Genomic DNA, 27516 nt, shown 5'->3' on the forward strand with positions numbered 1-27516 from the left:
TTCCTACTGATGTGAGCCAGCTTCTCCTGCATGAAAACCGATGGAGAGAGAGTGAGCAGGACACATGGCACTGCGTGGAATGTTTGTGTGGTGAGCGGAGACTTGGACAGGATGAGAATGTGAGCTCCAGAGGAATGGAGCCTGATGGAGATGTGAGGGTGTGTGTGAGAGTTAACGGTGTTGTCTTTTGAGGTGTGAGATCCCTGTGGATACGTGATGGGTTTGTGAGTGTGTGAGTTGAGAGTGATGAGAAGAGTGACTTACCCTGGCTGAACAGATGAGACCATTCATCCTCTTTTGTACTGGGTGGCTGTTCTCCTTTGCAAGACATTGGTACTGACCATTGTTGCCACCGCCTCCCAAGCCGGGTTGGTGATGTTGCTACCCATCTTGCGGCCAGAGCGGGGGTGGATGGCATCACAGCATCCAAAAGGTGCTTGAGGGACACGTCATTAATCCTGGGGGGCTGAATTCTTCTTGCCTTTCTTGCCATGTCTTCTGTGCAGCCATCCTGGGCTGGAAGCGGGCAGCTACACTTTAAAAATGGCGCCCAGCATGAGGGAGCAGGGAGGTGCTGGCATTGAGGGTGAATGAGAGCCCGCATGCCATTGAAATGACGTGTTTCCCAGAATGCGTAATCAATGCGTTGGAATTTGGACGGTACGGTGTGAGAAGCCGCCATTGCAGCCGGTGGGTAAAACATAATTTTTCCCACCCACTACTTCACTTAGTGCAAACCTGGGATGATTCTTCCCATGCAGTCACATGATATAAACCTGAGAACAAATTATTTGTAGGTAACTTGAATGTATTCAAACCCAGGTTTCATGATTGTTTGTAGCATAAGTAAGTTGTGGTTTGTAGAATCATAGATATTTCCAGCATAGAAGGAGGTCATTTGGATGATCGTGCCTGAGCTGCCTCCTAGGAAGAGTGCTTTGGCCCACTCCCCTGCATTCTGTCCACAACCCAGCAAGTTTCCCATTCTTGGGTACCTGTCTAACAACCTTCTGAAATTATTAATGGAATCAGGTTCCATCACCTCTTCAGATGGGACATTGCAGATCCTGACAACTCTCTGAGTGAAGAAAGGATCTCCCCTCAAGACCTTTTGCTAATGATTTTGTTGATTCAATTGCTAGAGAGAATAATTTTCCTCCATCTACTTTATCGAGCCCTTCTCACTATCTTACTCTATTGGATCACTTCTTAATGTCTCTGTTCCAAGTCCTAACTTTGCCAAGCTCTCCTCATAACTGAAATCCTTCATAACATCCTGTTAAACCGCCAGTGTGTTTACTCTAAGGGCACATCTTTTCTTGCCCTGCCACCTTTAAGGATTTGTGTAAATGAATACACTGCACTTTTCAAAATTGCATCATTGTACTGTCATTCCATATTAGTTCTCATAAAGTGAATCATTTCACATTTGGCTTTGGCAACGTATCACTTAATACTCTTGTCTAACAAAAATCCATCAATCTCAAATTTAAGATTATTAATTAAGCTGACTTCTACTGTTTTTTGTGGGAGAGGGCTCCAGAATGCTACCATCTATTTTGTTGGGTTGACACCATTATCCTGGTATCTCTATTTCTGTTTTTGTTTTGGATTTCCAGCATCCGCAGTTTTTTGTTTTTTGTTTTTAAGCAGTCTCGTAGAAGTTACCAGGAAGTTTTTTATTAACATTCCTGAACTATGCACATACTTACAGTGGAGCGTACAGGCATGGAGAGGACTCCATGGCATGTCCTTACATGTTGCTACTGAACTCTACACTTCTGATCTAAATTCTAGGTCAGGTGCCTTCTCACATCACTGGTGGATGGTACTGTACCCAGTCCCAGGTTAACACTTAATATACCAGGTCCTTCTACTACACCATCTTTTGCATGAAAATATGTTTCCTAACGTTTCTCCTGAATGAATATTCTCTCATTTTTAGATTATGTCCCCTTGTCCTAGATTCCCGCACCAACGGAAAGTGTTTATCTCTGTTTACCCTACCAATTCCTTTCAAATTCATACAAACCTCCAACCATTTCACCTTTTATATTCTGTGGAAAACAAACCTAATGGATGTAATTATAGTAAAACTGATTTTAGGATTAATTTTGATTAAGATTGATAATCACCCACCAAAAGATGAATTTTGAAATTAAGATTAAATCCAATTGTCAAGATCAGTGTAGTAGAATTCTAATGTGATGTTTTCTCTGGACATGAATCATTATCACTGCCATTTTGATACAGTGAGAACTTTATCTTCTTTCTACGCCAACTTAAAAAGCACCGATAGTCACTCACCATCATGTGCAGAGGCTGAACAAAGTTCCATGAGAATAAATTTAAAGATGCATAGCACCTCATTTTAGCTTAGCATTGTAACTTGTGGAAGCATTTGTCAGCATTTATTATTCATTGAAAGCACTTAGCTCCTTCAATAAATGTTTAACTGATCAATGAAAATAATCACTTTTTACCTCGTCATGAGCTTTTGTAAGACAATTTTTAACATGCTTACCTCAAGTGAAAAAGCTCCTGTTTTTCAAGTCTTTACACTATAACCCTTCATCCCTGGTAATATTTATTATATCTAGTCCACTGATTTTCTAAGTCCTGTGAGAATGTGAACCAAACCTTACACAATACTCGAACTGTGGCCAAGGTCTTGTATCAGTTCAGCAATGACTTTGTTGCTTTTATATTCTATTTATTCTAGTTACAAAAGTGAAAATGCTATTTGCCATTAGTATGGCCTTAGCCTTCCATCTTTCAGATAAGATATGAAATCGTGTGCGCCTGCCCTCTTAATCTCCTGGAATGATTTGAAGAAGAGCTACTAGTCCTCTAACATTTCCCCTTCAGCCTACACCACTAAGGGAACAGATTCAACCATGTCATAGCTGTTATCAAAGAACAAAGAAAAGTACAGCACAGGAACAGGCCCTTCAGCCCTCCAAGCCTGCGCTGATCATATTGCCTGTCAAACTAAAACATTTTGCACTTCCGGGGTCCGTATCCCTCTATTCCCATCCCCTGTCCATGGGACCTTGCCGTGTGCAAGTTTAGTGGCTTGCGTTTGCCGACTTCTGAGGTTCCCCAGCCTGGGGCATGGTTAGGTGTGCCTGGGTTATTGGAGGAACTCCTGAAGAAGTTGGGCTAGCCAAGGATGAGAGCCAGTACATAATGGGTTATGTCAGCACAGTATAGGATGTCTGCGACATGACTGATTCTTTGAAGTCCAATCTGATTTAAAAGTATTAAATATCTATCTGGAAAGAATCAGAAGAAAATCTTATGGGTTAGGATTTAGCGTGAGCGACAGTGGTCTCGCCCATTAGTGGGTAAACTGATGGCAGCCAACATCGCTTTTCTCTGGGAGGCCCGACACAATTCATTCCAATCAGGCACTTACCCTCACAGGGCCCGACCTTCCAAGCAATTAAACCCCCAGTAAGGCATAAATCCTGCCCACCAGAGCTGCTGGCCAATCAGAGGCTGGCAGCTCTCCAGTACCAGCAACACCACCGATGGATCCCTGGAGCGAGGTGAGCATGGGAGGGATGGGGACCGTGGGGGTGGGATCACTAGTAGGCAGAGGTAGGGAGGGATCAGAAGCAAGGTAGAGGAGGGTTGGCTTCTTGCAGGCACCCCCCACCTTCCTGATGTCAGGTTCCTCAACTGGGAACAGAGTGATCACGAATCAGGGGCACCCACCCCATCCAATAAGCCACAGGCAGACCTGACAGGGTTTGCTGGGCAGCCTTCCTGGATGGTGCATCCCCCGTCTGCTACTGGTTGAATACCAGGGGCAGTGGCATGAGGCCCATGAGTGGCTTCAATTGGCCTCTGGGCAGGAAGGCTGTCTGAAAGCTTTCCAGCTCTAAATATGATTGGAGGGAGGTGGGAGGTGGAAATACTTTTGCTCTGCAATCTCCCACCCCGTTACATGGCCCTTCCCCTAACTCCGGACCTCCAACCCTGTCCAGGCCGAGGGGGGAGCTTTAAACTCCACCCATGGTTGTTAAGCTTATGAACTCCAATCTAATGCTATAAACTTTAGATAGAAAAATAGGAAAGGGAGAAAAGGAGTAAGGGTGGCATTTTTGGTTAAGGAGAGTATTGCAGTACTGGATAAAGAGGATGTGTTAGAGGATTTAAGGACAGAATTATTAATAAGCTTGCAATTACATTGCTCAGTGTAATATATAGACCACCAGCTAGTGGGAAGGATATAAAGGAACAAATTCGCAAGGAAATTACAGAGAGGTATAAACATCAGAGAGCAGTTATAATGGGGGACTTTAATTACCTGTATATAGGTAGGGATAGTGGTAGGGTAAGGGGCAGTGAGGGACAAGCATTCTTAGATTGTGTTCAGGAGAATTTCCTACAGCAGTATGTGTCTAGTCCAACAAGAAAGGAGGCTTGCTAGAACTGGTTCTTGGGAATGAGGTAGGTCAAGTAGATCAAGTGAGATTAGGGAAACGTTTAGGGTACAGTGATCATTGTATCATAAGGTTTAGGATGAGGCAGAAAATGACACTGGTCAACCCAGAGTAAGAATAATCAACTGGCACAGAGCAAACTTCAATGGGGCAAGAATAGAGCTGGGCCACAAAGACTGGAACCAAAGGTTGGTGGGAAAAACAATAGCTGAACAATGAACTACCTTCAAAGAGGAGATGGTTTGGGCATAGTCAAGGTATGTTCCCTCAAAAGGGAAGGGTAGGACAAACAAATCCAGAGCTCCCTGGATGACAAAGGAGTTGAATACAGAAGGTTCAGAAGGGATATGAGAAAGAAAATACGAGAAGCAAGAAGGATTATGAGAAAAGACTGGCAGATGACATAACAGGAAGTCCTGAAATATTCTATAAGCACATCAGTAATAAATGGGTGGTAAAAGGAGGAGTAGGGCCTATTAGGGACAAAAAAAGGGGATTTACACATAGAGGCAAGAGGCATGGCTGAGGTGTTAAATAAATACTTTGCACCTGCACCTACGAGGTAGATGCTGCCCAGGCCATGGTGACAGAGGAGGAAACTCTGTCACTAGAAGGGTTTAAAATTGATGAGGAGGTGGTATTGGATAAGCTGTTGGTGCTTAAAGTTGATAAGGCACTGGGACTGGGTGAGATGCATCCAAGAATACTGAAGGAAGTGAGAGTGGAAATTGCATAGGCACTGGCAATAATCTTTCAATGTTCACTGGATTCAGGGGAGGTGCCAGAGGACCAGAGAATTGCAAACGTTACGCTCTTGTTCAAGAAAGGTTGTAAAGATCTGCCCTGCAATTACAGACCAGTCAGTTTAACTTTGGTGGTGGAGAAACATCTAGAAACAATTATTTGGGGTAGAATTAATTGTCACATGGAAAAATATGAATTGATTCGGAAGAGTCAGCATGGATTTGTTAAAGGAAAATCATGTCTAACTAACTTGCTGGAGTTTTTTGAAGAGGTAAGAGAGATGGTTGATGAGGGCAAGGCCATTGATGTGATGTATATGGACTTCCAAAAGGCGTTCAATACAGTGCCACACAACAGACTTGTGAGGAGATTTATAGCTCATGGAGTAAAAGGGACAGTAGCAACATTAATACAAAATTGGCTGAGGGATAGAAAACAGCGAATAACGGTTAATGGGTATTTTTCGGGCTGGAGAAAGGTTTGTAGTGGAGTTCCCCAGGTGTCGTTATTGAGATCCTTGCTTTCCCTGATATATATTAATGATTTCGATCTTGGTGTGCAGGGGACAATTTCAAAGTTTGCAGATGACACAAAACTTGGGAGAATTGTAAACTGTGAGGAGGACAATGTGGAACTTCAAATTGACATTGACTCATTGGTGGAGTTGTCAAATAGGTGACGGAGATGAAGTTCAATGCGGAGAAGTATGAGGTGATACACTTTGGCACAAACAACAAGGAAAAACAGTACAAAATAAAATATAATATTCTAAAGAGTGCGTAGGTGCAGAGAGACCTGGGTGTATATGTACATAAGTCATTAAAGGTGGCAGGACAGGTAGAGGGAGCTGTTCCTAAAGTGTATAGTATTCTAGGCTTCATTAATAGGGGCACAGAGTACAAGAGCAGGGGGGTTACGAAGAATTTTTATAAGACATTGGTTAGACCTCAGGTGAAGTATTGTGTACATTTCTGGGCACCGCACTATAGGAAGGCTGTGAACACATTGGAGAGAGTGCAGAAGGAGTTTACGAGAAAGGTTCCAGGGATGAGATACTTCAGTTATGAGGAAAGATTAGAGAAGTTGGGACTGTTTTCCTTGGAGAGAATAAGGCTAAGAGGCGACTTGATAGAAGTTTTCAAAATCATGAGGGGTCTGGACAGAGTAGATAGGGAGAAACTGCTCATAATGGATTGAGAACCAGAGGGCACTGTTTTAAAGTGTTTTGCAAATTGAGCAAATGTGAGGTGAGAAAAAACTTTTTCACACAGCGAGTAGTTAGGGATTGGAATGCACTGCCTGGAAGTGTGGCGGAGGCAGTTCAATTGAGGCATTCAAGAGGGCGTTGGATGATTATTTAAATAGAAACAATGTGGAAGGTTACGGGGAAAAGAAAGGAGATTGCCATCATATTAAAATGCTAAGAGAGCCAATGCAGACATGAAGACCCAAATGGCCTCCTTTTACACTGTAACAATTCTGTGATTCTGTGATAAGCTTATCACCAACATCCTGGGGGGTTACCATTGACCAGAAACTGAACTGGACAAGCCATATAAATACTGTAGCTGCAAGAGGAGGTCAGCAGCTAGGAATTCTGCAGCAAGTAACTCACCACCTGACTCCCCAAAGCCTGTCCACCATTTCAAGGCACAAGTCAGAAGTGTGAAGGAATACTCCCCACTTGCCTGGATGAGTGAAGCTCCAACAACACGCAAGAAGCTTGACACCATCCAGGACAAAGCAGCCCGCTTGATTAGCACCCCATCCACAAACATTCACTCACTCCACCACAAACACACAGTAGCAACATCTACATTGTACCATCTACAAGATGTGCTGCAGGAACTCACCAAGGCTCCTTCCAAACCCACAGCCACTACCATCCAGAAGGACAAAGGCAGCAGACACATTGGAACACCACCACCTGGGAGTTCCACTCCAAACCCCTCACTTGGAAATATATCACTGTTTCTTCACTGTCACTGGGTCAAAATCATGGAACTCCCTCCCTAACAGCACTGTGGGTGTACCTACACCACATGGACTGCAGCGGTTCAAGAAGGCAGCTCACCACCACCTTCTCAAGGGCAATTAGGGATGGGCTATAAATGCTGCCCTAACCAGCGATGCTCACACCCCATAAATGGAATTTTTAAAAGTATGTGGTTTAGATCATGTCTATACTGTGATCATTGCATTTCAAAGAAATTAATAGAGTGTGAATTTCTTAGGAGTTATTTGGATGTGATTAGGTACCTTATCAATACAAATTTTATCAATAACAACAATGCACAGATCATTCTTTTTGCTAATTATCTGTGGGCATATGACTTGATTGTGCTTAAAGGAATCTATGAATGACTTACCAGTGCTGCTTCATTACACTGACCAGAATCTGAATACAGTGTGTCATCCTTCAGTAAAACAGATATTGCACGCAAAATGAAAGAGAGAAACAGATTCAGGTGGATGTAGTTCCGAGTACAACGAAGTTTCCTGTATGTAAGGAAAAGAAAGAGCAGAAAAAAATTAGTTTATCTGAATTATATTCTGTCCACCTCCATTCCCCAGTTGGCATTAATTTGATACTGGATACTGCCGGTGCTAAAATAATTCGCATTGAAAGGAATCATATTTTGTCCAAAAAGTATTTTGTCCCTTAAACGACTATATAAAAACAGGACTGTCATATTTTGTGCTACTGGATGAACAGCTCTTGCCTTTAACATGAATCATTGTTGCTTTGTGTTAGTTTTAACCTGGACAGTGAGCACCAAAACTGTTTTAGTAGCTTTTTAAACCTACTCAGTCATACAAAGGGTCCATCATGATTCACACTCATGAATGAGACAGTTCCTTGGTCTGGCTCTCATTTCAAGATTATGTCCCTCTGTGCTAGAATCCCCAACCAGTGAAAAAAGTAGGGTTGTTGATGTGGCAAAGATATTAATGGCCACAATACTGCATAAACACTTGAAGCTTTTGTATGACTTTCCTCTGTATATTGCCTTAATGGAAATGTTAGTCTGGTTATGTTAACTGAGCCAAAATAGGACATTGAAAAGTACAGGATCAGAAAAGACTGTAGCACATTTATTCAGTCCTAAAACTGAATACTTCTCAATCAAGAAAGAAAGATCTTGCATTTGTATAGCATCTTTCATGACTTCAGGATATGACAGAGCAGATTACAGCCAATTAAGCACCTTTGAAGTGTAGCTGCTCTTATAACATAGGAAACATGGTAGCCAATATGCACACAACAAGCTCCCACAAACTGCAACATGATAGGTAATCTATTTTTTGGTGATGTTTGGCTGCTGGTTGGGTCTATGCTCGTTGGGGCAGAATTTTCCCCCCATCGGGGGGCGGGGGGCTTGTGTGGGGGTGGGCAGGGACGGGCGCAAACCTGTTCGGCGCCCCCCATCGGGTCCGCGCTGCCATTTTACATGGGCGGGCCAATTAAGGCCGGGGCAGCGTGACACGCGCCTGGAAGTGCCGATCGCTCCCTGTGCGGGCAGAGGCGGATTCCCTGAGTCGGGGCCTGCGCTCTTCTGCGCATGTGCATGCGAAAGAGCGCAGAAATCTCCCTGAGGCACAGAGGTGCCCCAGGGAGATTAGTTTAAGGATTAAAATTTTAAATAAAGGGAAGAAAATATTTTAAGACATGTCCCCGCATGTGACAGTGTCACATGAGCTGGGACATGTTTATCAATTGTTTGAAGATGTTTTATTTAGTTAACAAACCCTTCAAGAAACCTCATCCCGCCCATGGATGAGATTTCATGAAAAATGTGAAGGCTGCCTGGGCTCTTTGCCTGCCTGCCAACCTTAACATTCTTAACTACTTTAATTACTTTCTTAATGGCCATAGGTTAATCAAAATTCTAACTCAACCTTGAAAGTATTCAAGCCTTCATTGCACTGCTGTCTGTGGAAGAGACTTCCAAACAAGACTAACAATCCGCCGAGAGAGGAAATCCTCCCCGATCTCCATCTTAAATGGGAGAACCCTCCTTTTTAAACTGTGCCCCCTAGTTGTAGATTCTCACATGAGAGAAAACAGCCTCTCAGTATCTACCCTGTCAAGAACCCTCTGTCTTACGTTTCAGTAAGATCGCCTCTCATTCTTCTAAACTCCAGGGGAAGAATTTTCAAGTTGACGAGGGGGGCTGGAGCCCACTCGCCAACGCGTAAAATGACGCCCAATGACGTCGGGCGCGGTGAGGTCGGTGACTGTGCGTCATTTAGATTTTCAGTTCGGCGGGCGCGCAGCCGACTCGGCCTGTTAACAAGGGAGTCAAGGGTTATGGGGGCAGGCAGGAAAGTAGAGTTAAGGCCACAATCAGACCAGCCGCAAAAGTATTGGATTGCAGGGAAGGTTCATGAGTTGAACAGCCTACTCCTGCTCCTATTTCTTATGTTCTCATGATTCGATTTTTAAAAATTCATTCATGGGATGTGGGCATCGCTGGCTGGGCCAGCATTTATTGCCCATCCCTAGTTGCCCTTGAGAAGGTGGTGGTGAGCTGCCGTCTTGAACTGCTGCAGTCCATGTGGTGTAGGTACACCCACAGTGCTGTTAGGAAGGGGGATCCAGGATTTTGACCCATTGACAGTGAAGGAGCGGTGATATATTTCCAAGTCAGGATGGTAAGTGACTTGGAGGGTAATCTGCAGGTGGCGGTGCTCCCATCTATCTGCTGCCCTTGTCCTTCTGATCAGGCGTGTCCAATCTTTTCACCTTGGGCGGGGGGAACAGACTTCAAAATTTTTCTCACTCGAGGAACCGATGAGTAAATTTTGGAAAGATAATGTTTAGTGCAACGTTACACATGGATTTAAAAGAAGAGATGAAATGAAACAAGTTGCTGATCAAAAGAAAAACAATGCGTAATAAATAAAGATGAGTATTGGAGTGTGTGTGTCCGATTTACTCCCAGTCTCAGGGTGCACACACATACTCACCCGCACCCACTGTGAGGGTGGATGAGAGTGCATGATGATGTGTGGGTGAAGGTGAATGAGAACCCTAATACTGGGAGTGAGGCAAACCTATGGACACACTCGGCCCCTGCCTCTCATTCTCCTCTCCCTCCCCCCCACACCCTCTCCCCACACACCTCCTCCCTCAAACCTGCTCCCCTTCTCCTTCAAACCCACTTCCCCTCCTCCCTCAAACCCTTCACCCACCTCCTCACTCAAACCCTCTCACTCTCCCCTCCCACTCAAACCCTCTCTCTCCCCCTCAAACCCTCTCCCTCTCCCCACCTTCTCCCCCAAATCCTCTCTCTCTCTGCCTCCTCAAACCCTATCCCCTCCTCAAACCCTCTCCCTCCTCTTTCCTAAAATCCTCTCCCTCTCCATACTTCCTCCCTCAAACCCAATCCCCCCTCACCTGTCCTCAAACCTTCTCCCCTTCCCCTCCCACTCCCAGACACTGTCTCTCTCTCTGTCCCCCATAAGCGCACACACTCACTCTCCCCCTCTATCTCTCTCCTCTTTCGCCCTCTCACATACACTCTCTCTCTCTCCTACTCATATACTCTCTCTCTCTGCCCCCTCACTCTCTCTCTCCCCCTTCATACACTTTCTCTCTTTCTCCTTCCTCACACACTCCCCTCTCTGTCCCTCCTCACATGCTCTCTCTTTCTCTCTATCTCTCCCCTCACACATACACTCACTCTCCCCCTCTATCTCTATCCTCTTTCGCCCTCTCACATACACTCTCTCTCTCCCTCCTCACACAATCTCTCTCCCCCTCACACACACTCTTCCTCTCCCTCGCACACCAACTCTCTCTCTCGCCCCTCACACTCCCTCTCCCCCCTCAAACACGTACACATTCTCTCTCTCCCCCGCACACAATCTCTCTCACATTGTCTCCAGTCACTCACTTACTGAGAAATCACTGGGCTGAGCTGCTGCTGCCTCGTTCTCCAACCTGGACATCTGCTCCCTGCTTACTGGCATCCCTACTTGTGGGCTCCCAGCCCTCAGCTCTCCGGCCCTCAGCTCCCCCCTCCTGGGCATGCTGGCCCTCAGCTCCCTGCTCCTGGGTCCACACTCCTGGCTTCCATGGCTCTCAGCTCCCTGCTCCTGTGCTTTCCAGCCCTCAGATCCCCGTTCCTGGGGTTTCCCGGCCCTCAGCTCTCCGCTGCTAGGCTCCCGGGCTCCAAACACACTATGGCTGGTGTTTGCTGCTCCTCCACTACAAGTTGATTCTCTCCCACATCTGCTGCTGATAGGCTCACTAGTGAGCTAATCAGCTGCAAATGTGGGAGAGAACTGGCCAATGATTGGAGGAGCAGCGCCATGCAGAATCTCCCATTTAAATTTACCTGTTTGACCAGGATATTTACAACTGGCTCCAGGGGTCACATTAAGGGTCTTCAGGGGCTGCCTCTGACCTGTGGGCCGTACATTGGACAAGCCTGTTCTAGATGGTAGTGGTTGTGGGTTTGGAAGGTGCTGCCTAAGGAGCCTTGGTGAATTCCTGCAGTGCATCTTGTAGATGGTACGCACTGCTGCTACTGTGCGTCGGTGGTGGAGGGAGTGAATGTTTGTGGATTTGGTGCCAATCAAGCGGGCTGCTTTATCCTGGATGGTGTCAAGCTTCTTGAGTGTTGTGGGAGCTGCACTCATCCAGGCAAGTGGAGAGTATTCTACATACTCCTGATTTGTGCCTTGTAGATGGCGGACAGGCTTTGGGGAGTCAGGAGGTGAGTTACCCATCACAGGATTCCTAGCCTCTGACCTGCTCTTGTAGCTGCAGTATTTACATGGATAGTCCAGTTCAGTTTCCAGTCAATGTTAATCCCCTGGATGCTGATAGTGGCGATTCAGTGAAGGTAATGATATTGAATGTCAATGGTTGATGGTTAGATTCTCTCTTGTTGGAGATGGCCATTGCCTGGCACTTGTGAGGCACAAATGTTACTTGTCATTTGTCAGCCCAAGCCTGGATACTGTCCAGGTATTGCTGCATTTGGACATGGACTGCTCCAGTATCTGAGGAATCGCAAATGGTGCTGAACATTGTGAAAACACCAGCGAACATCCCCATTTTGGACCTTATGATGGAAGGAAGGTCACTGATGAAGCAGCTGAAGATGGTTGGGCCGAGGACACTACCCTGAGGAACTCCTGCAGCGATGCCCTGGAGCTGAGATGATTGACCCTCAACAACCACAACCATCTTCCTTTGTGTAAGGTATGACTCCAACTGCTGAAGAGATATCCCCCTGGTTTCCACTGACTCTAGTTTTGCTGGGATTCCTTGATGCCACACTCGGTCAAATGCTGCCTTGATGTCAAGGGCAGTCACTCTCCCCCCACCTCTGGAGTTCAATTCTTTTGTCCATGTTTGAACCATGTTTGAATGAGTTCAGGAGCTGAGTGACCCTGGCAGAGCCCAAATTGAGCATCAATAAGCAGGTCATTGCTAAGCAAATGCCGCTTGATAGCACTGTTGATGACCCCTCCCAACACTTTACTAATGATTGAGTGTAGATTGTCTGGGCGGTAATTGGCCGGATTGGATTTGTCCTGTCTTTTGTGTACAGGACATATCTGGACAATTTTCCATATAGCCGGGTAGATGCCCAGTGTTGCAGCTGTACTGGATCAGCTTGGCTAGGGGCGCGGCAAGTTCTGGAGCACAAGTCTTCAGTACTATTGCCAAAAATGTTGTCAGGGCCCACAGCCTTTGCAGTATCCAGTTCCTTCAGCTATTTCTTGCTATCATTTGGAGTGATTTGAATTGGCTGAAGACTGGCAGCTGTGATGCTGGGGACCTCTGGAAGAGTCTGAGCTGGTTCATCCATTTGGCACTTCTGGCTGAAGATTATTATGAATGATTCAGCCTTATCTTTTGCACTGCTGTGCTGGGCTCCTCCATCATTGAGGTTGGGGACCCTCCTCCTCCAGTGAGTTGTTTAATTGTCCACCATCATTCACGACAGGATGCGGCAGGATTGCAGAGCTTGGATCTGATCCATTGGTCTGTCTATCACTTGCTGCTTATGCTGTTTGGCATACGAGTAATCCTGTGTTGTAGCTTCAGCAGGTTGACACCTCATTTTTAGGTATGCCTGGTGCTGCTCCTGGCATGCCCTCATGCACTCTTCATTGAACCAGGGTTGATCCCCTGGCTTGATGGTAATGGTAGAGCGGGGGATATTTCAGGCCATGAGGTTACAGATTGTGGATGAGTACAATTCTGCTGCTGCTGATGGCCCACAGCACCTCATGGTTGCCCAATCTTGAGTTGCTAGATCTGTTCACAATCTGTCCTACTGAGCATGGTGGCAGCGCCACACAACATGATGGAGGGTATCCTCAATGTGAAGGCGGGACTTTGTCTCCACAACAACTGTGTGGTGGTCACTCCTACTGACACTGTCATGGACAGATTCATCTGCGGCAGGCAGGTTGGTGAGGATGAGGTCAAGTGTGTTTTTCCCTCTTGTTGGTTCCCTCACCACCTGCTGCAGGCCAGGTCTAGCAGCTATGTCATTTAGGACTCAGCCAGCTCGGTCTGTGGCAGTGCTACCGAGCCACTCTTGACGACGGACATTGAAGTCCCCCATCCAGAGTACATTCTGTACCCTTGCCACCCTCAGTGCTTCCTCCAAGTGGTGTTCAACATGGAGGAGCACTGATTCATCAGCTGACGGGCGGGGGTGGGGGGGGTTACGTGGTAATCAGCAGGAGGTTTCCTTGCCCATGTTTGGCCTGGTGTCATGGGGCTTCATGGGGTCCAGAGTCAGATGTTATGAGTGGTCAGTGTCATTTTTTAAAATTCATTCATGGGGTGTCGCTGACTAGGCCAGCATTTATTGCCCATCTGTAAATGCCTTTGTTCAGAGGGCATTTAAGAATCAACCACATTGCTGTGGGTCTGGAGTCACATGTAGGCCAGACCAGGTGAGGACAGCAGATTTCTTTCCCTAAAGGACTTTAGTGAACCAGATGAGTTTTTACAACAATCAACAATGGTTTCATGGTCATCATTAGACTTTTAATTTCAGATTTTCACTGAATTCAAATTCCACCATCTGCCGTGGTGGGATTCGAACCCGGCTCCCCAGAAAATTACCCTGGTTCTCAGGAGACCTGGCCCAGTGACAATACCACTATGCCACCTCCTCCCCACGAATCGAATGCATTACCTGAAAGTGTGGCGGAGGCAGCTTCAATCATGGTTTTCAAAAGAGAAGTAGGTCTGAAGAGGAAACATTTGCAGGGCTAGGGAGAAAGGTGAGGGAGTAGCATGATGTAAATTGCTCCTGCAGAGAGCCAGCACAGACACAAGGGGTTGAATGGCCTCATTCTGTGCTGTAATCATCCTATGACTCTACGGTATCCTGGCTAACATTTATCTCTCAAGTCATATCACTTAAACCAGGTTATCTGGTCATTATTTCATTTTTGCTTGTGGGACCTTGCTGTGGGAAAATTGGTTTCCGCATTTCTTACAAGACCGACTACACTTCAAACATACTTCATTAACCGCAACGTTCCTTGGGACATTATGAGGCAGCAAAGGGGCTTTATGAATGCAAGTTCATTCTTCTCTTTCCTTTTGTAAGTAAATTTTGCCAATTGGAATTTCTACCTTTACAAGGAAGTTAGGGCAGAAAATCCCTCAAGGAAGAAATCTCTCCAAGGCACCTCGGGGAAGCAGCAAACTGTCAGAAACAGCGACCAGAAGAAAGGCAGAGAAGGTTATGCACTGTGCAGGAGTTGTTCCTTAGCCTGCTTAAAGCACTCTTAAGACAGAAAGTAACTCAGAACTCTCAGAGCACTGAACAAGATATAACCTGTGCACAGGTTTCTTTCTCTCAATGGCAGAAAAAACATTCTCAACTTCCAGTGTATTAGGCAATATTACTTATTCTAGTTTTCTGTGTGTAACCAATCTTCTAATTATAGCCATTCTCCATAGGGGTAATGAGCTCCATGACCAGTTTAGTATTAATGGACGTTATTTAATGGAAGTGAGGCGGCTTTGCCTGCCAGCTGGAGAGCCAGTGAGCCCTGTGTTGCTCTTTTTGGGAAGGCCAACTGCCTTAAGTACCAGTCAGGTACTTGATCAGGCAGCGGTAGGCTTTTCCCCAGAATCAAGGGCCCTAGGGGATAGAAGTCCCACCTGTTGCCCCTAGGTGTTGGCCAATCAGAGGCTGGCAGCTCTTCACTGGTTGACAATGCCCCTGGGGAGGCAGTGGCTGCTGCTGCTGAATATGTACCCACCAGCGGCCTTGGGTCACCATGGACCTAGGCACAGGTGAGTGATGGTAGGAGGAGGTTCGTGAGGTAGGGGTGGAAGGGCAGTCAGCACCATGCGTTAGACTCTTGAGAGAGAGGTTGGAATACCATACCTAGGGGCAACATACTTACTCTGTAACCTGTTTAGAAGTAGTCCTAATAGTAGTCCTAATAAACAAGTATGACCCTCAGCGGGCCCCTCCTCCCCCTTCCTGATGTTCAGGCCCTTGATCAAGCACTGAGTGCCTGGTAACAAGGGGCTATTCCTGGGCGCCCGCGAGCAAACTTGCCCAGGTTTATTTTTCAGGTTCCCAAATGGTGAGTCCGACACCGGTGAATACCAGTGGTGACGGGATGAAACCCCTAGTGCATTAATTGCCCACTTAAGGGCCTATATTGGTGGTGGGGTGGGAAAGCCAAAACGGCTGGCCTTCCCACCATGGACTTAATCGGGGCAGTGGTTGGAAGATGGCGGGGTCCCCACCCACCACAATCCTGCGTGATTAAATGCCCATACCCCCCACTAACGAACTTGCCACGGGAGGGGTGGGGGTGGGGCGGGGGGGGCGGGGTGGGGGGAGGCACTAAATTCCACCGAATATAGCTGTAATGGACCACCTCCCTTTATCCTGTCGAGTCAAATCAAATTGCTACTTTGCCGCTAATTCCTATTGTCATGAAGCTATTAATGTATATAATATTTTGGAAAATATTTTTCTTTTAAAACAGAGGTTTGGTCTTAATTGGATTAAAGCCAGTTAGTCTGGGTGCTTTGATATGTACTAGTTTTGATATAGAAGAGAGATAGTGTGCATCTGCATTTTTTTGAATAGAGCATTCAAGAAGTGGGGTGAAAATTGATGCCTATTTAGCAGATACCAAGCAATATATTTATATTACTCATAAAATTGGTACTATGAAAGGGGTTTCATTGTTAAAAGGTGAAGTTCAAAGAGGCTGTTGATACAATGAGAATTAACATTCAATGGGGCTGGTAGGTATAACTTCAATAGATTTCAGGTGCACAGAGCAGAGGCAACGTGAGGTCAAAAGGCAGCTGCAAGCCTCCAATTGGCTCCACAGTGGAAAGAACCTCATTTTGAATTCATAAAGTGAAAATGCTTTGTCTGATGTCTGGTTAAGTCTATTGGTTGCTGTTGCCTTAATGGGGATTAGTTTGAGAATTTGTTAAAAGCTTTGATAGTAATTTGTAGCCATATGTATATATATTTTAACCTGTGTAAATTAATAAAATGTTTCACTTAGTTTAATGTAAAACCTTGAGAACTAGTGGCCTGATTCCTGAATTTAGAGTCGCATCTCAAACACTTAAAATTATTGGTTAAGACAGTTGTTTGAAGTTTCTCTCTGGGATTTTTAAATAACTCTGCTTTACCAACTGCATCAGTCATAACACTATAGTGCAATTCAAATAATAACAACTCGAATTTATATAGCACCTTTAACATGTAAAAAGTCCTGAGGCTCTTCAATTGAGGAAGGAGGGAGAGGTAGAAAGTGTTCTCAGATGGTCCTTCTATCTGTGTACTCCACATGTGGTACTTGGTTAGTAGACAGACTGCAGGCATACATTGGCATCTGCTTAATACTTGTTTATTAGGACTACTTCTAAACAGGTTACAGAGTAAGTATATTGCCCCTAGGTATGGTATTCCAACCTCTCTCTCAAGAGTCTAACGCATGACTGACTGATGTCAGTCGTCCATCATCACCTACATCAGACATTAGCATTTTCCATCTGTTTAAACTACAGAGAGGTTTAAGGAGGAAATTCCAGAGGCTAAGGCCCAGGCAACACAGTACTTAACAATTAAGTAAATTTCTGCTACATCTTCCACTGTGTCACTAATCAGATTTGCCTCTAAAAATACTAAAATGTTCGTTCTCATCACTCCTGCTGTTTGTTCTAATTGCAGATGGCAACAACTATTTCAGCACTTAATATAATGAAAGAAAACTGCTGAGTGCCTCATTCAGATAAATTCTCTCTCCTTTCAGTTTCTGGGGACACTGGGACAGATTGTAAGCTTTTTACGATCAAGATACTGATTTTCTTTTCAGATTGGGAAGGCAAGTTGCCTGGTGCCAAGTTTTTAAACAAAGTTAAATCACAAGTTCTATAAGTTATAACTGTTATCAGCCCTTGCAGTAATAAGATGCATAATCATGCCGTGTCATCAAAATGGGTGTTTTAAAAATACTAGCTGTTGCTTAATGTGCACAAAATATTTTAGCCACTGTAAAATAGTGAAGAATAATAAAGCCTTCAGATGCTCAGAAGAGCTATTTCCCTACACCACAGGATTAATGACTAATCAATATTCATGCAAAAGGCAAAAATTACTGCGTGTAATTATGATAGGAAGTAAAGGGGATGTATTAAAAAGCCACTTTAAAGCTAATGGTTGAAATGAGACCTCCCTTCTAATAAATTATTTTTTTTACAATCAGTTCCATTCCATTAATGCCATGTTTAATATTAAATAGATAATTTGGAAAAAAACAGTAATTACTACAATTAACTTGTCACTGATTCTATTATCTTAACTGATGGTAAGTGTAGTTTATGCACATAATGCAGGAAAATGGTGTTGAAGGAACAAGCTCAGCCATGATTTTACTGAATGACAGAGTAGGCTCGAGGGGCTCTTTAACCTACTCTCTCCTACTTCTGATGTAACATTGCCTCACAAAAGTACAATCCAGTTAGGTAAATGGGTGCAACAGAGACAGATGAAATTCAAAACAGGATGGGGGGAGTGGGGAGAGGGGGGAGAGGGATGGGAGGAGGGGGAAGGGAGGAGGAGGAGGGAGGGGAGAGGGGGGAGAGGGGAGCTGAGGGGAAAGGGGGAGGGGAGAAGGGAGGAAAGGGGGAGGGGAGGAGGGGAGGAGGGGAGAGGGGAGAGGGCAGTGGAGGAGGAGGAGGGGAGGGGAGGGGAGGGGGAGAGGAGAAGGGAGGGGAGGGGGAGAGGAGAAGGGAGGAGAGGGGAGAAGAGGGGAGGAGGGAGAGAGGAGGGGTGGGCGGTGCGGGTACGGTGACCAGAAGAGTTGCACAAAGGGGTAAAGGTGGAGTTTGTTCTGTTATCATTGTTGTGGGTTTTAGATTAGGTTGTCCATGGTCTGGATTTATAAATACTGCTGGAGTCAAGGCTGCAGGTAAACTTTGCCTTTTATTGCACATTATATAATGTACAGTACAGGCTTACCACGAGGCTCTACATAGAACTATCTCTCAGCATACTCTGCTGTCATGTGATCAATGTAGATTGTTCTATTTACATATGTAACATGAACCCATTATTCTACATTTTTTGTAGGCTTCTAACTGGACCAAAGCATTAAAGAGATAGGATCTGGGAACCTGAGGAGAAGGATATTTTAATATGCTGCTCTGACACTTGATTAGAATAGTGCAACAAACGGTCCAAAGGTATTGGACTTTGGGAGTATTGGCCTGCTACTGCACTCCAGGCCTCAGAGGAAATGGCTTTCTGACTGCTGATCGAAGAGAGAGAGAGCCAGCGGAAGAGGTCTCTGCTTTTCTTCCCTGAACTTTATACCTGGGAAAATAGGGTTTCCTTCAGGGAAAAGGTCAAGAAAATTTGGTTCTCTTGTTTCTACTTTAAGCAGGATCAGAATTGGTATTATTACCAACAGGAGGTTTTAGGCATTATAAAATCAAACATTTATTCAAATAACCTTAATGTTCATCCAAGATAGTCACCCATGCCACTCCATAATTTTCTTAAGGCTGCTATGATTTACTAGGGTGTGAGCTTCCAAATCTGGCTTCTCCCTAGAATAATTTTTCTTATCACAGCCTTGCACTCCAACTATTTATTTTCAAAATATGGGTACATCTGAAATTTGTGGTTTGTCTAGTTCGCCTTCTACCATCCTGGTAATTGTATGATACAATGATAATGGAGTTGTTGACTAATCATGGTCATCAATCTTTCAATTAATCTATGACAGGCCCAGCCATGAAGTGGAAACCTTTAGGAACCATATGTTCCAAAATTCTGTTCCAAATGTTACAGCCTTGGAAACATCTTAGGAACATCTTAACTAAACAAAGTGTGTTGGCCCAATGTTTTAAAATGTTAATGTGATATGTGGAGTTTTCTCATATTTTCACTGAAAAAGTAATAATTTTCTTAAGGAGTTGGCTAAAATGAACAGGAACAATATATAACCAGATTTTCTGTAGTGCCAGTAAATAGTCAAATGATGTAAAGGTAACTCAACAGAAGGCCATGTTTCTTACAAATATAATTTTGTTAGGTATAGGAAAACAACAGTCTTTATTAACCAGTGACTACATTGAGGTTGGCAGCTGTGATTGGACATTTTTCTGGAGGTGTCAGCACATGACCTCCTGCTTCTAAAAGCCCTAGTCCCACACTCCTGCTATTGGTAACCCAACATATCCAAACTCACCTTGCGATACCAATCATTACCAAACTTGATGATTCCTGACTGCCAAACAATGCTCTAGCCCATGCCTGATATTTTTGTACCTAATGCATAAAAGTATTCAAAACATTTTTAAAGACAAATTAGTGCTCATATAATTTTTCTCCATGGCTGCTCACAGCAGTGTCCTGGAGATTAACCTACAATTCCTCAAGACTCCAAGACAATCCTGGAGGATTAGCAAATCTAGCTTACAACGCCCATACTTCCAGAGGCTCCATTACTATAGCTAGTCTCTTTTTGTATTCTTTGCCTCGAGATATTCAACTAGGGATCCCATTTGGCTTATTTACGGCCTTTCTCTACTTGCTTTTAATGATCATTGTACCTATAAAAGGCCCCTCTGTTCACTTTCCCAAATCTAACTTACAAAATCTATTAATTCACTCCCTACATCAGCTTCATCTGCCACATTGTTATTTGTCAATTCAGCGCCGACGGCTGTTTATTGTAATCCTCATCACAATTCACTGTACTCCCCCAACTTGGAGTCATCAGCAAATTTTGAAATAAATTTCATCTATCCACAGACACTTGTGGTACACTGCTTACTGTATATTTTCCATCTGAATAACCCTGTGCCCTTTCTTTTTCACTCTCCAACCATATCTTTAGCCATTTGCCTTCTTGATTAATCATACATTATCTTTGCCATGAGTCTCTTAACATGCTATCTCAAAGATCTGAAGTGTGGGAAAATGGTGGTTAAGATAATAAATTATGTGGAAAAATAAATTTGGAAAACTAGTTGTATATGATGATAAACAGTACAGAAAATTACCATAAGTGTTGCAAATGAACACAAGTTCAAAGGCAAAGTTAGGGCTAATATCAGGAAGTTCTTACACCTTGGTACAGCGTTGGAGGTGAACAATCTGGGATTATTTAAGAAACAATTAGTTGTTGCATTGGGGAGATGTTTAGGCTCTTTCTGATAAGGACTTAATGGCCTTTCTCCTCCCTCTTTACCATTGTGATCTGTGGCGTTGATCCACAACCCAATGTTCTCACTGGGGAGCCACACCTGTAGGTGGTGTTGGTCTTTGAGCCACATTCTGGTTCTTCACTGGGATACAGAATCACGGATAACCCCTTACATGACATTAATTCATTACTGACTATTGTTGCTGCCTCTACACAAACTTTCCAGCTCTTGCTCCTTCACCAAATACAACCAATTGACTGGGATATTGTGAATTTTCTTTTAGTGCTGTTTGGTTTTATCCTGACCCATCAGTAGCTGCGTAATAATGAACATTTTAAGGAAAGTTTTTAAGGCGCCCCTTGAATAGTTCATAGCAGTTGTTCATCTTCCACAGTCCCTGACTTCTCTTGCACCACAGCTGGCTTAGAGTATCATAGAATCATAGAAATTTATACCGTGGAAGGCCATTCAGCCCTTTGTATCCAAGCCAGCCAACAAGTAGCCATCAATCTAATCCCATCTTCCTGCTTTTGGCCCATAGCCTTGTAAAATATGGCACGTCAAGTGCATATCCAAGTACTTTTTAAATGTTATGAGGATTTCACCTCTACCACCCTATCAGGCAGTGTGGAGTATGCTCACCTGGGAATTTTCTTGTTAGGGAAAGTTTGCTTTACTCTTCACATTCATTTATTTTGTTAATTTTCTCTACAAAGTGCAACAAATGCTTACACTCACGGCCATGCATTCAACCTTTCTGTTTCTTTCAAAGCCTCTTTATACCTACGTGATGCCTCAGAAATTTGCTTGTTCAGATCTTGAAAAGTTTGGTTCATTTTTAAAGGTATATACTCAGCTTGAATCTTGTGTTTCAAATCTTCCAGTTCAGCTTCGATACGAACATTTTCCTGTGGAATAGCTTCACTTTCTTTTTGTAGGTTTTGTTTCTTTTGGGTTAGATCGGGTAGCTTTCCTTCATTTACAGCCAGCTGCTTGCTCTGCACTGCCACCTACTGTTGCAGTTTGATGTTGGCATTTTCAAAAAGCTCTATTTTTAAACATTTTGGCTGCTTCTCAGCTTCTTTTTTTCCTCTGTACTAAACTCTTTGATTCTTGCACTTCATTGATCTGGACATGGTCTACGATCATCTTGTGGTTTGTTTAGGTTTGTCTCCCTTGGCCTGGGGTCTCCTGTTTCCCTCGCTTTGGGGTCCCCTGTCTCCCTTGCCCTGGGGTTTCCTTGCCGCTTTAGTGCTTTGTTGGGGATGTTTTAGATCTTATTTTAAGGTCTGCGCTCTCCTCAACTTGGAGTTTAAAATATTTGTCCAAGGCTTTTAATATTTCACCAAAAATGGTTGAGGATTCACCTATCCCTTGGCTTAGGATTACTTCATCTGCAAATACAACAAACAAGTATAAAAATGTATTAACTTGGACTTCTTCTGATTTCTTGCTTAATCCTGATGTACTCCTGTATTCTAAAAATTTTCTTCTCCAGGATGTCAAATTTTGGGTGTGGTTTGGCTCTTGCCTTAGCTTAAATTGGTCTGGTAATGTTACTTTGCTATCCATGGCTGATTTGTGATACAGCTTTAAATTTTTTCTCTCTTCCAAGATGACACAACTGTAATCATTCTGTTAATGCTTCTTCTCAGTGAGGTCTCCCTCACTTGCCAGTTTTGGCAGGCTCCCACATTAATGGGGCTTGCAATTTCTGTGTTTTAAATTTTCAACAGCGACTTGCTGGATTGACCTTTCTGAGTCTTCCCCACAATCGCTAAGAGGTTTTTGGGTCATGAAACTGTTGATTCCGGGCTTTTGGGGCGGTTTTTAACTGATGATTGTTTTTAAATTATTTTCTTTCGATTGGAGCAAACTCAGCCACCACGTGGTCAGGAGCTGACTCGGGCCTTGGGCTGTTCAAGGTGTATTTCAACATGGAAATTCTGACTGCTGCTGGCACAAAAGCTTTTCTGCAAATCCATTCTGGCCAAGAACTTAAGTTTTTTGGCTCTGGCTTCTGTTTTAAGAATTGCTTTCATTCATTCATTCACGCTCAGCCATCACGTGGTAGGGCATTGACTTTGGACTCAGCGTTCCTTCAGCTGCACTTGTTAAACAATCTGTAAGCTCTGTCTGGTTTGTGCCCTGATGACTTTTAAAAGATACCTACAGCCTTTTAGTGAACTTTGCTCACCCTTTTTGTGATCTGCCTAGGTCCTGTGACTCTGCGTTCACTTAGGATCTTCTTTCCATCTGCACAGTGGATTCTTCTGCTGCCTTTCAGCCCTTAATTATTTTCTGAATTTTGCTCAGCCTTTTGTGATCTGACTAGGTCCCTTGACTCTGCCTTTGTGATCGATTAGATCAGGCAATGGAATGTTTTTTTTAGGTGATCTCCAACTGCGCTTTCAGGATTTCAGGGTCCACCTTTCATTACCACCACGTTTGATGTCTCACTGAGAGGTCTGGAGGGTTGAATGCTTAAACATTTAGGGCAGGATTTTTACCTCATTGGGCCAGTGTGGTGGGCAGGCCCGGGAGCGGCCACGAAACTGACAGCCACTCGCGATCGGGCCCTGACCGCAATTTCACACTGGCCGGCCAATTAACGGCCAGCCAGCATGAAAGGCATGCTCAGAGCCTCAGCGCTGCCAAGGTGGGAGCGGGAGGAGCGCAAACACTGAAGTTTGCGCAAGCGCAGGGGCGGAACTCAGTGAAAACTCCCTGAAGGCACAGAGCTGCCTCAGCGAGCTGAAGATTTTTAACATTACAAACGAAGAGTAGAAAAATAAGGAAAACATGTCCCCTGATGTGACTCTGTCACATGAGCAGGGACATGTTAAAAATGAGTTTTAAAAGTTTTCTTTTTAAATCACTGGTCGAAACCTCATCCCGGCTGTGGATGAGGTTTTGCACAAAATGCAAAGGCCGCTTGGTCTATTCCCCCGCCTGCCAACCGAACAGTTGGACAAGCAGCAAAATATTTGATTTAATTAATTGATTAAGGGCCTTAATAGGCCTCTTCATTGTCGGCGGGCGTGCTGCCACTGCTTGTGCATGCCTGCCAAGCGAAGTATCCCAAGAGTGCGCAATGACATCGGAACGCTTGCCCGACATCATCGTGCACTATTTTACTCTCGTTCGGGTCGGGCGCGCGCTCTCCTGACGAGGGAAATGTTCTGCCCTAAGTGTTTATCAAAAACTCATAACTTTTTACATCTCCAAGCCCTGTATGGGTGCAGTCTCCATGCTGGCTTTTGCAAGACTATTGCTGCACTCAGTTTACTATCATGTGACTCTCTACATCAAACTGTGAGGAGTACTGTTTTCCTAGTCCCACATTAACCCTTGCTATGCTAGAAACCCTTATACTACAAACATCAAAAAGCAGATAAGGCCATTTCACTCATCAAGCTCATGCAAGACTACGTTAAACATTGAGACTACACTATGCATCCCCGACCCCAACCCCCACCCATCTCTGCCCAAGAACCAAAAAAGTTAATTACTGTGAATCTAAATGTTACAAATAAGTGTTTCTCACCTAAAGAAACAAAGAATCGCCGATCCAGTCGTGAGAGCAGCCAAGGAGGCACTGTGTCCCAGCGTATAAATAGCCCTCAGTAGCACGTAAAAGTTAGCCTTGGAGAAATAAAAGACAACAGTAAGCCAACTAAACCATGATCAATTATACGTCAGTTAGTAACAGTAATTGAATAAAATCTGACAGCAGGCACTCTAGCCTTACCCTGAGATTATATGGGAAATGATCAGTTCCAGTTGATGCATCATCAATTCGATGAAATTGCAATGCTATTGCTGGGTTTAATTAGTTCATTAGTACTAATGCACTACTGGAAACATTGAACTTAAACCAATATGTCTCCTCATGTGCTACTCTTAATTTATTATCTCAAATTATTTCCGCCATTATTACTTCAATTGATGGACTTGTAATTCAGGTTCTGAAGAAGAGTCATTCACCATCCTAACTCAGTGTTAAACCTGTTTCTCCAGATGCGGTCTGACTTGCTGAGTATTTCCAGCACTTTCTGGTTTTATTTCAGATTTCCAGCATCTGCAGTATTTTGCTTTTATATTATTGGAATCCCACTACTTCATCCATGCTTGAAAAGCAACTTTTATAAAAATTGTGCTCGTTAATCCGTCGAGTTTTTTTAATTCATTTACGGAACGGCTAACATTTATTGCCTGTCTCTAATTGCCCTTGAGATGGTGCTAGTGCGCTGCCTTCTTGAACTGCTGCAGTCCATGTGGTGTAGATACACCCACAGTGCTCTTAGGGAGGGAGTTCCAGAAATTCGACCCATCGACAGTGAAGGAACAGCGATATATTTCCAAGTCAGGATGGTGAATGGCTTGGAGGGAAATTCCAGGTGGTGGTGTTCCCATGTATCTGCTGCCCTTGTCCTTCTAGATGGGAAGGTCGTGGGTTTGGAAAGTGCTGTCTAAGGAGTCTTGGTGAGTTTCTGCAGTGCCTCTTGTAGATGGTACACACTGCTGCCACTGTGCGTCGGTGGTGGAGGGAGTGAATATATCTGTAAGACGTGCCAGTCAAGTGGGCTACTTTGTTCTGGATGGTGTCAAGCTTCTTGAGTATTGGTGAAGCTGTACTCACCCAGGCAAGTGGGAAGTATTCCATCAAATTCCTGACTTGTGACTTGTAGATGGTGGACAGGCTTTGGGGAGTCAGGACGTGAGTTATTCATTACACTATTCCTAGCTTCTGACCTGCTCTTGTAGCCACTGTATTTTTATGGCTAGTCTAGTTCATTTTCTGGTCAATGGTAACCCCCAGGATGTTGATAGTGGAGGATTCAGCAATGGTAACACCATTGACTGTCAAGGGGCGATGGTTAGATTCTCTCTTGTTGGAGGTGGTCATTGCCTGGCACCTGTGTGGTGCGAATGTTACTTGCCACTTGTCAGCCAAGCCTGGATATTGTCCAGCTGTTGCTGCATTTGGACATGGACTACTTCAGTATCTGAGGAGTCTCGAATGGTGCTGAACGTTGTGCAAACATCAGCGAACATCCTCATGAGCTTATGATGAAAGGAAGGTCATTGATGAAGCAGCTGAAGATGGTTGGGCCGAGGACACTACCCTGAGGAACTCCGAGAATGATGTCCTGGAGCTGAGCTGATTGACCCTCAACAACCACAACTATCTTCCTTTGTGCTAGGCATGGACTGCAACCAGCAGAGAGATTTCCCCCTGATTCCCATTAAATCCAGTTTTGCTAGGGCTCCTGGATGCCACACTCGGTCAAATGCTGCCTTGATATCAATGCAGTCACTCTCACCTCACCTCTTTTGTCCATGTTTCAACCAAGGCTGTAACGAGGTCAGGAGCTGAGTGGCCCTGGTGGAACCCAAACTGGGCATCACTGAGCAGGTTATTGCTAAACAAGTGCAGCTTGATAGTACTATTGATGACCTCTTCCATTGTGTTATTGATGATCAAGAGTAGACTGATGGGGCGGTAATTGGCCGGGTTGGATTTGTCTTGCTTTTTGTGTAAAGGGCATACCTGGGCAATTGCCAGGTAGATGCCAGTGTTGTAGCTGTACTGGGACAGCTTGGCTGGGGGCGCGACAAGTTCTGGAGCACAAGTCTTCAGTACTATTGCTGGAATATTGTCAGGACCCATAGCCTTTGCACTATCTGGTGCCTTTTAGCCACTTCTTGATATCGTGTGGCGTGAATTGAATTGGCTGAAGGCTATGATGCTTCTGTGATGCTGGGAACCTCTGGAGGAGGCCGAGATGGTTCATCCACACTGCACTTCTGGCTGAAGATTGTTGCAAATGCTTCAGCCTTATCTTTTGTGCTGTTGTTCTGGGCTTCTCCATCACTGAGGATGGGGATATTTGTTGAGCCTCCTCCCCCAGTGAGTTGTTTAATTGTCCACTAGCATTCACGACTGGGTGTGGCAGGACTGCAGAGCTTAGATCTGATCCGTTGGTTGTGGGATAGCATGGCCCTGTCTATCACTTGTTGCTTATGCTGTTTGGCATGCAAGTAGTCCTGTGTTGTAGCTTCACCAGGTTGACACCTCATTTTTAGATATAACTGGTGCTGCTCCTGGCATGCACTCCTGCACCCTTCATTGAACCAGGGTTGATTCCCTGGCTTGATGGTAATGGTAGAGCGGGGGATATGCTGGGCCATGAGGTTACAGATTGTGTTCGAGTACAATTCTGCTCCTGTTGAACGCCCACAGCACCTCATGGTTGCCCAATCTTGAGATGCTAAATCTGTTCGAAATCATCCTATTTAGCAAGACGGTAGTGCCACAAAACACGATGGAGGGTATCCTTAATGTGAAGACAGGACTTTGTCTCCGAAAGAACTGTGTGGTGGCTGCTCCTACCAATACTGTCATGGACAGATGCACCTACGGCAGGCAGCTTGGTGAGGATGAGGTCAAGTATGTTTTTCCATCTTGTTGGTTCCCTCATCACCTGCCACAGGCCAAGTCTAGCAGCTATGTTCTTTAGGACTCGGCCAGCTCGGTCTGTGGTGGTACTACTGAGCCATCGGACATTGAAGACCCCACCCAAAGTACATTCTGCGCCTTTGCCTTCCTCAGTGCTTCCTCCA

At 44.6% G+C, this 27516-nt stretch overlaps 1 protein-coding gene across 1 annotated transcript in view; it reads right to left on the bottom strand.

Moving 5' to 3' along the window:
* Nucleotides 1-27516, bottom strand: part of vipr2 (vasoactive intestinal peptide receptor 2) — a 158138-nt gene that overhangs the window by 72891 nt on the left and 57731 nt on the right. The window contains exons 4-7 of the mRNA XM_041183927.1: nt 24437-24534; nt 7588-7694; nt 3368-3378; nt 1360-1363 (exon numbers count right to left, since the gene is read on the bottom strand). Of these exons, the coding sequence (XP_041039861.1) occupies nt 1360-1363; nt 3368-3378; nt 7588-7694; nt 24437-24534 (220 nt within the window). The remainder of the gene's footprint in view (nt 1-1359; nt 1364-3367; nt 3379-7587; nt 7695-24436; nt 24535-27516) is intronic.

The sequence above is a fragment of the Carcharodon carcharias genome, chromosome 3, assembly GCF_017639515.1.
Source record: "Carcharodon carcharias isolate sCarCar2 chromosome 3, sCarCar2.pri, whole genome shotgun sequence".
Taxonomy (NCBI): domain Eukaryota; kingdom Metazoa; phylum Chordata; class Chondrichthyes; order Lamniformes; family Lamnidae; genus Carcharodon; species Carcharodon carcharias.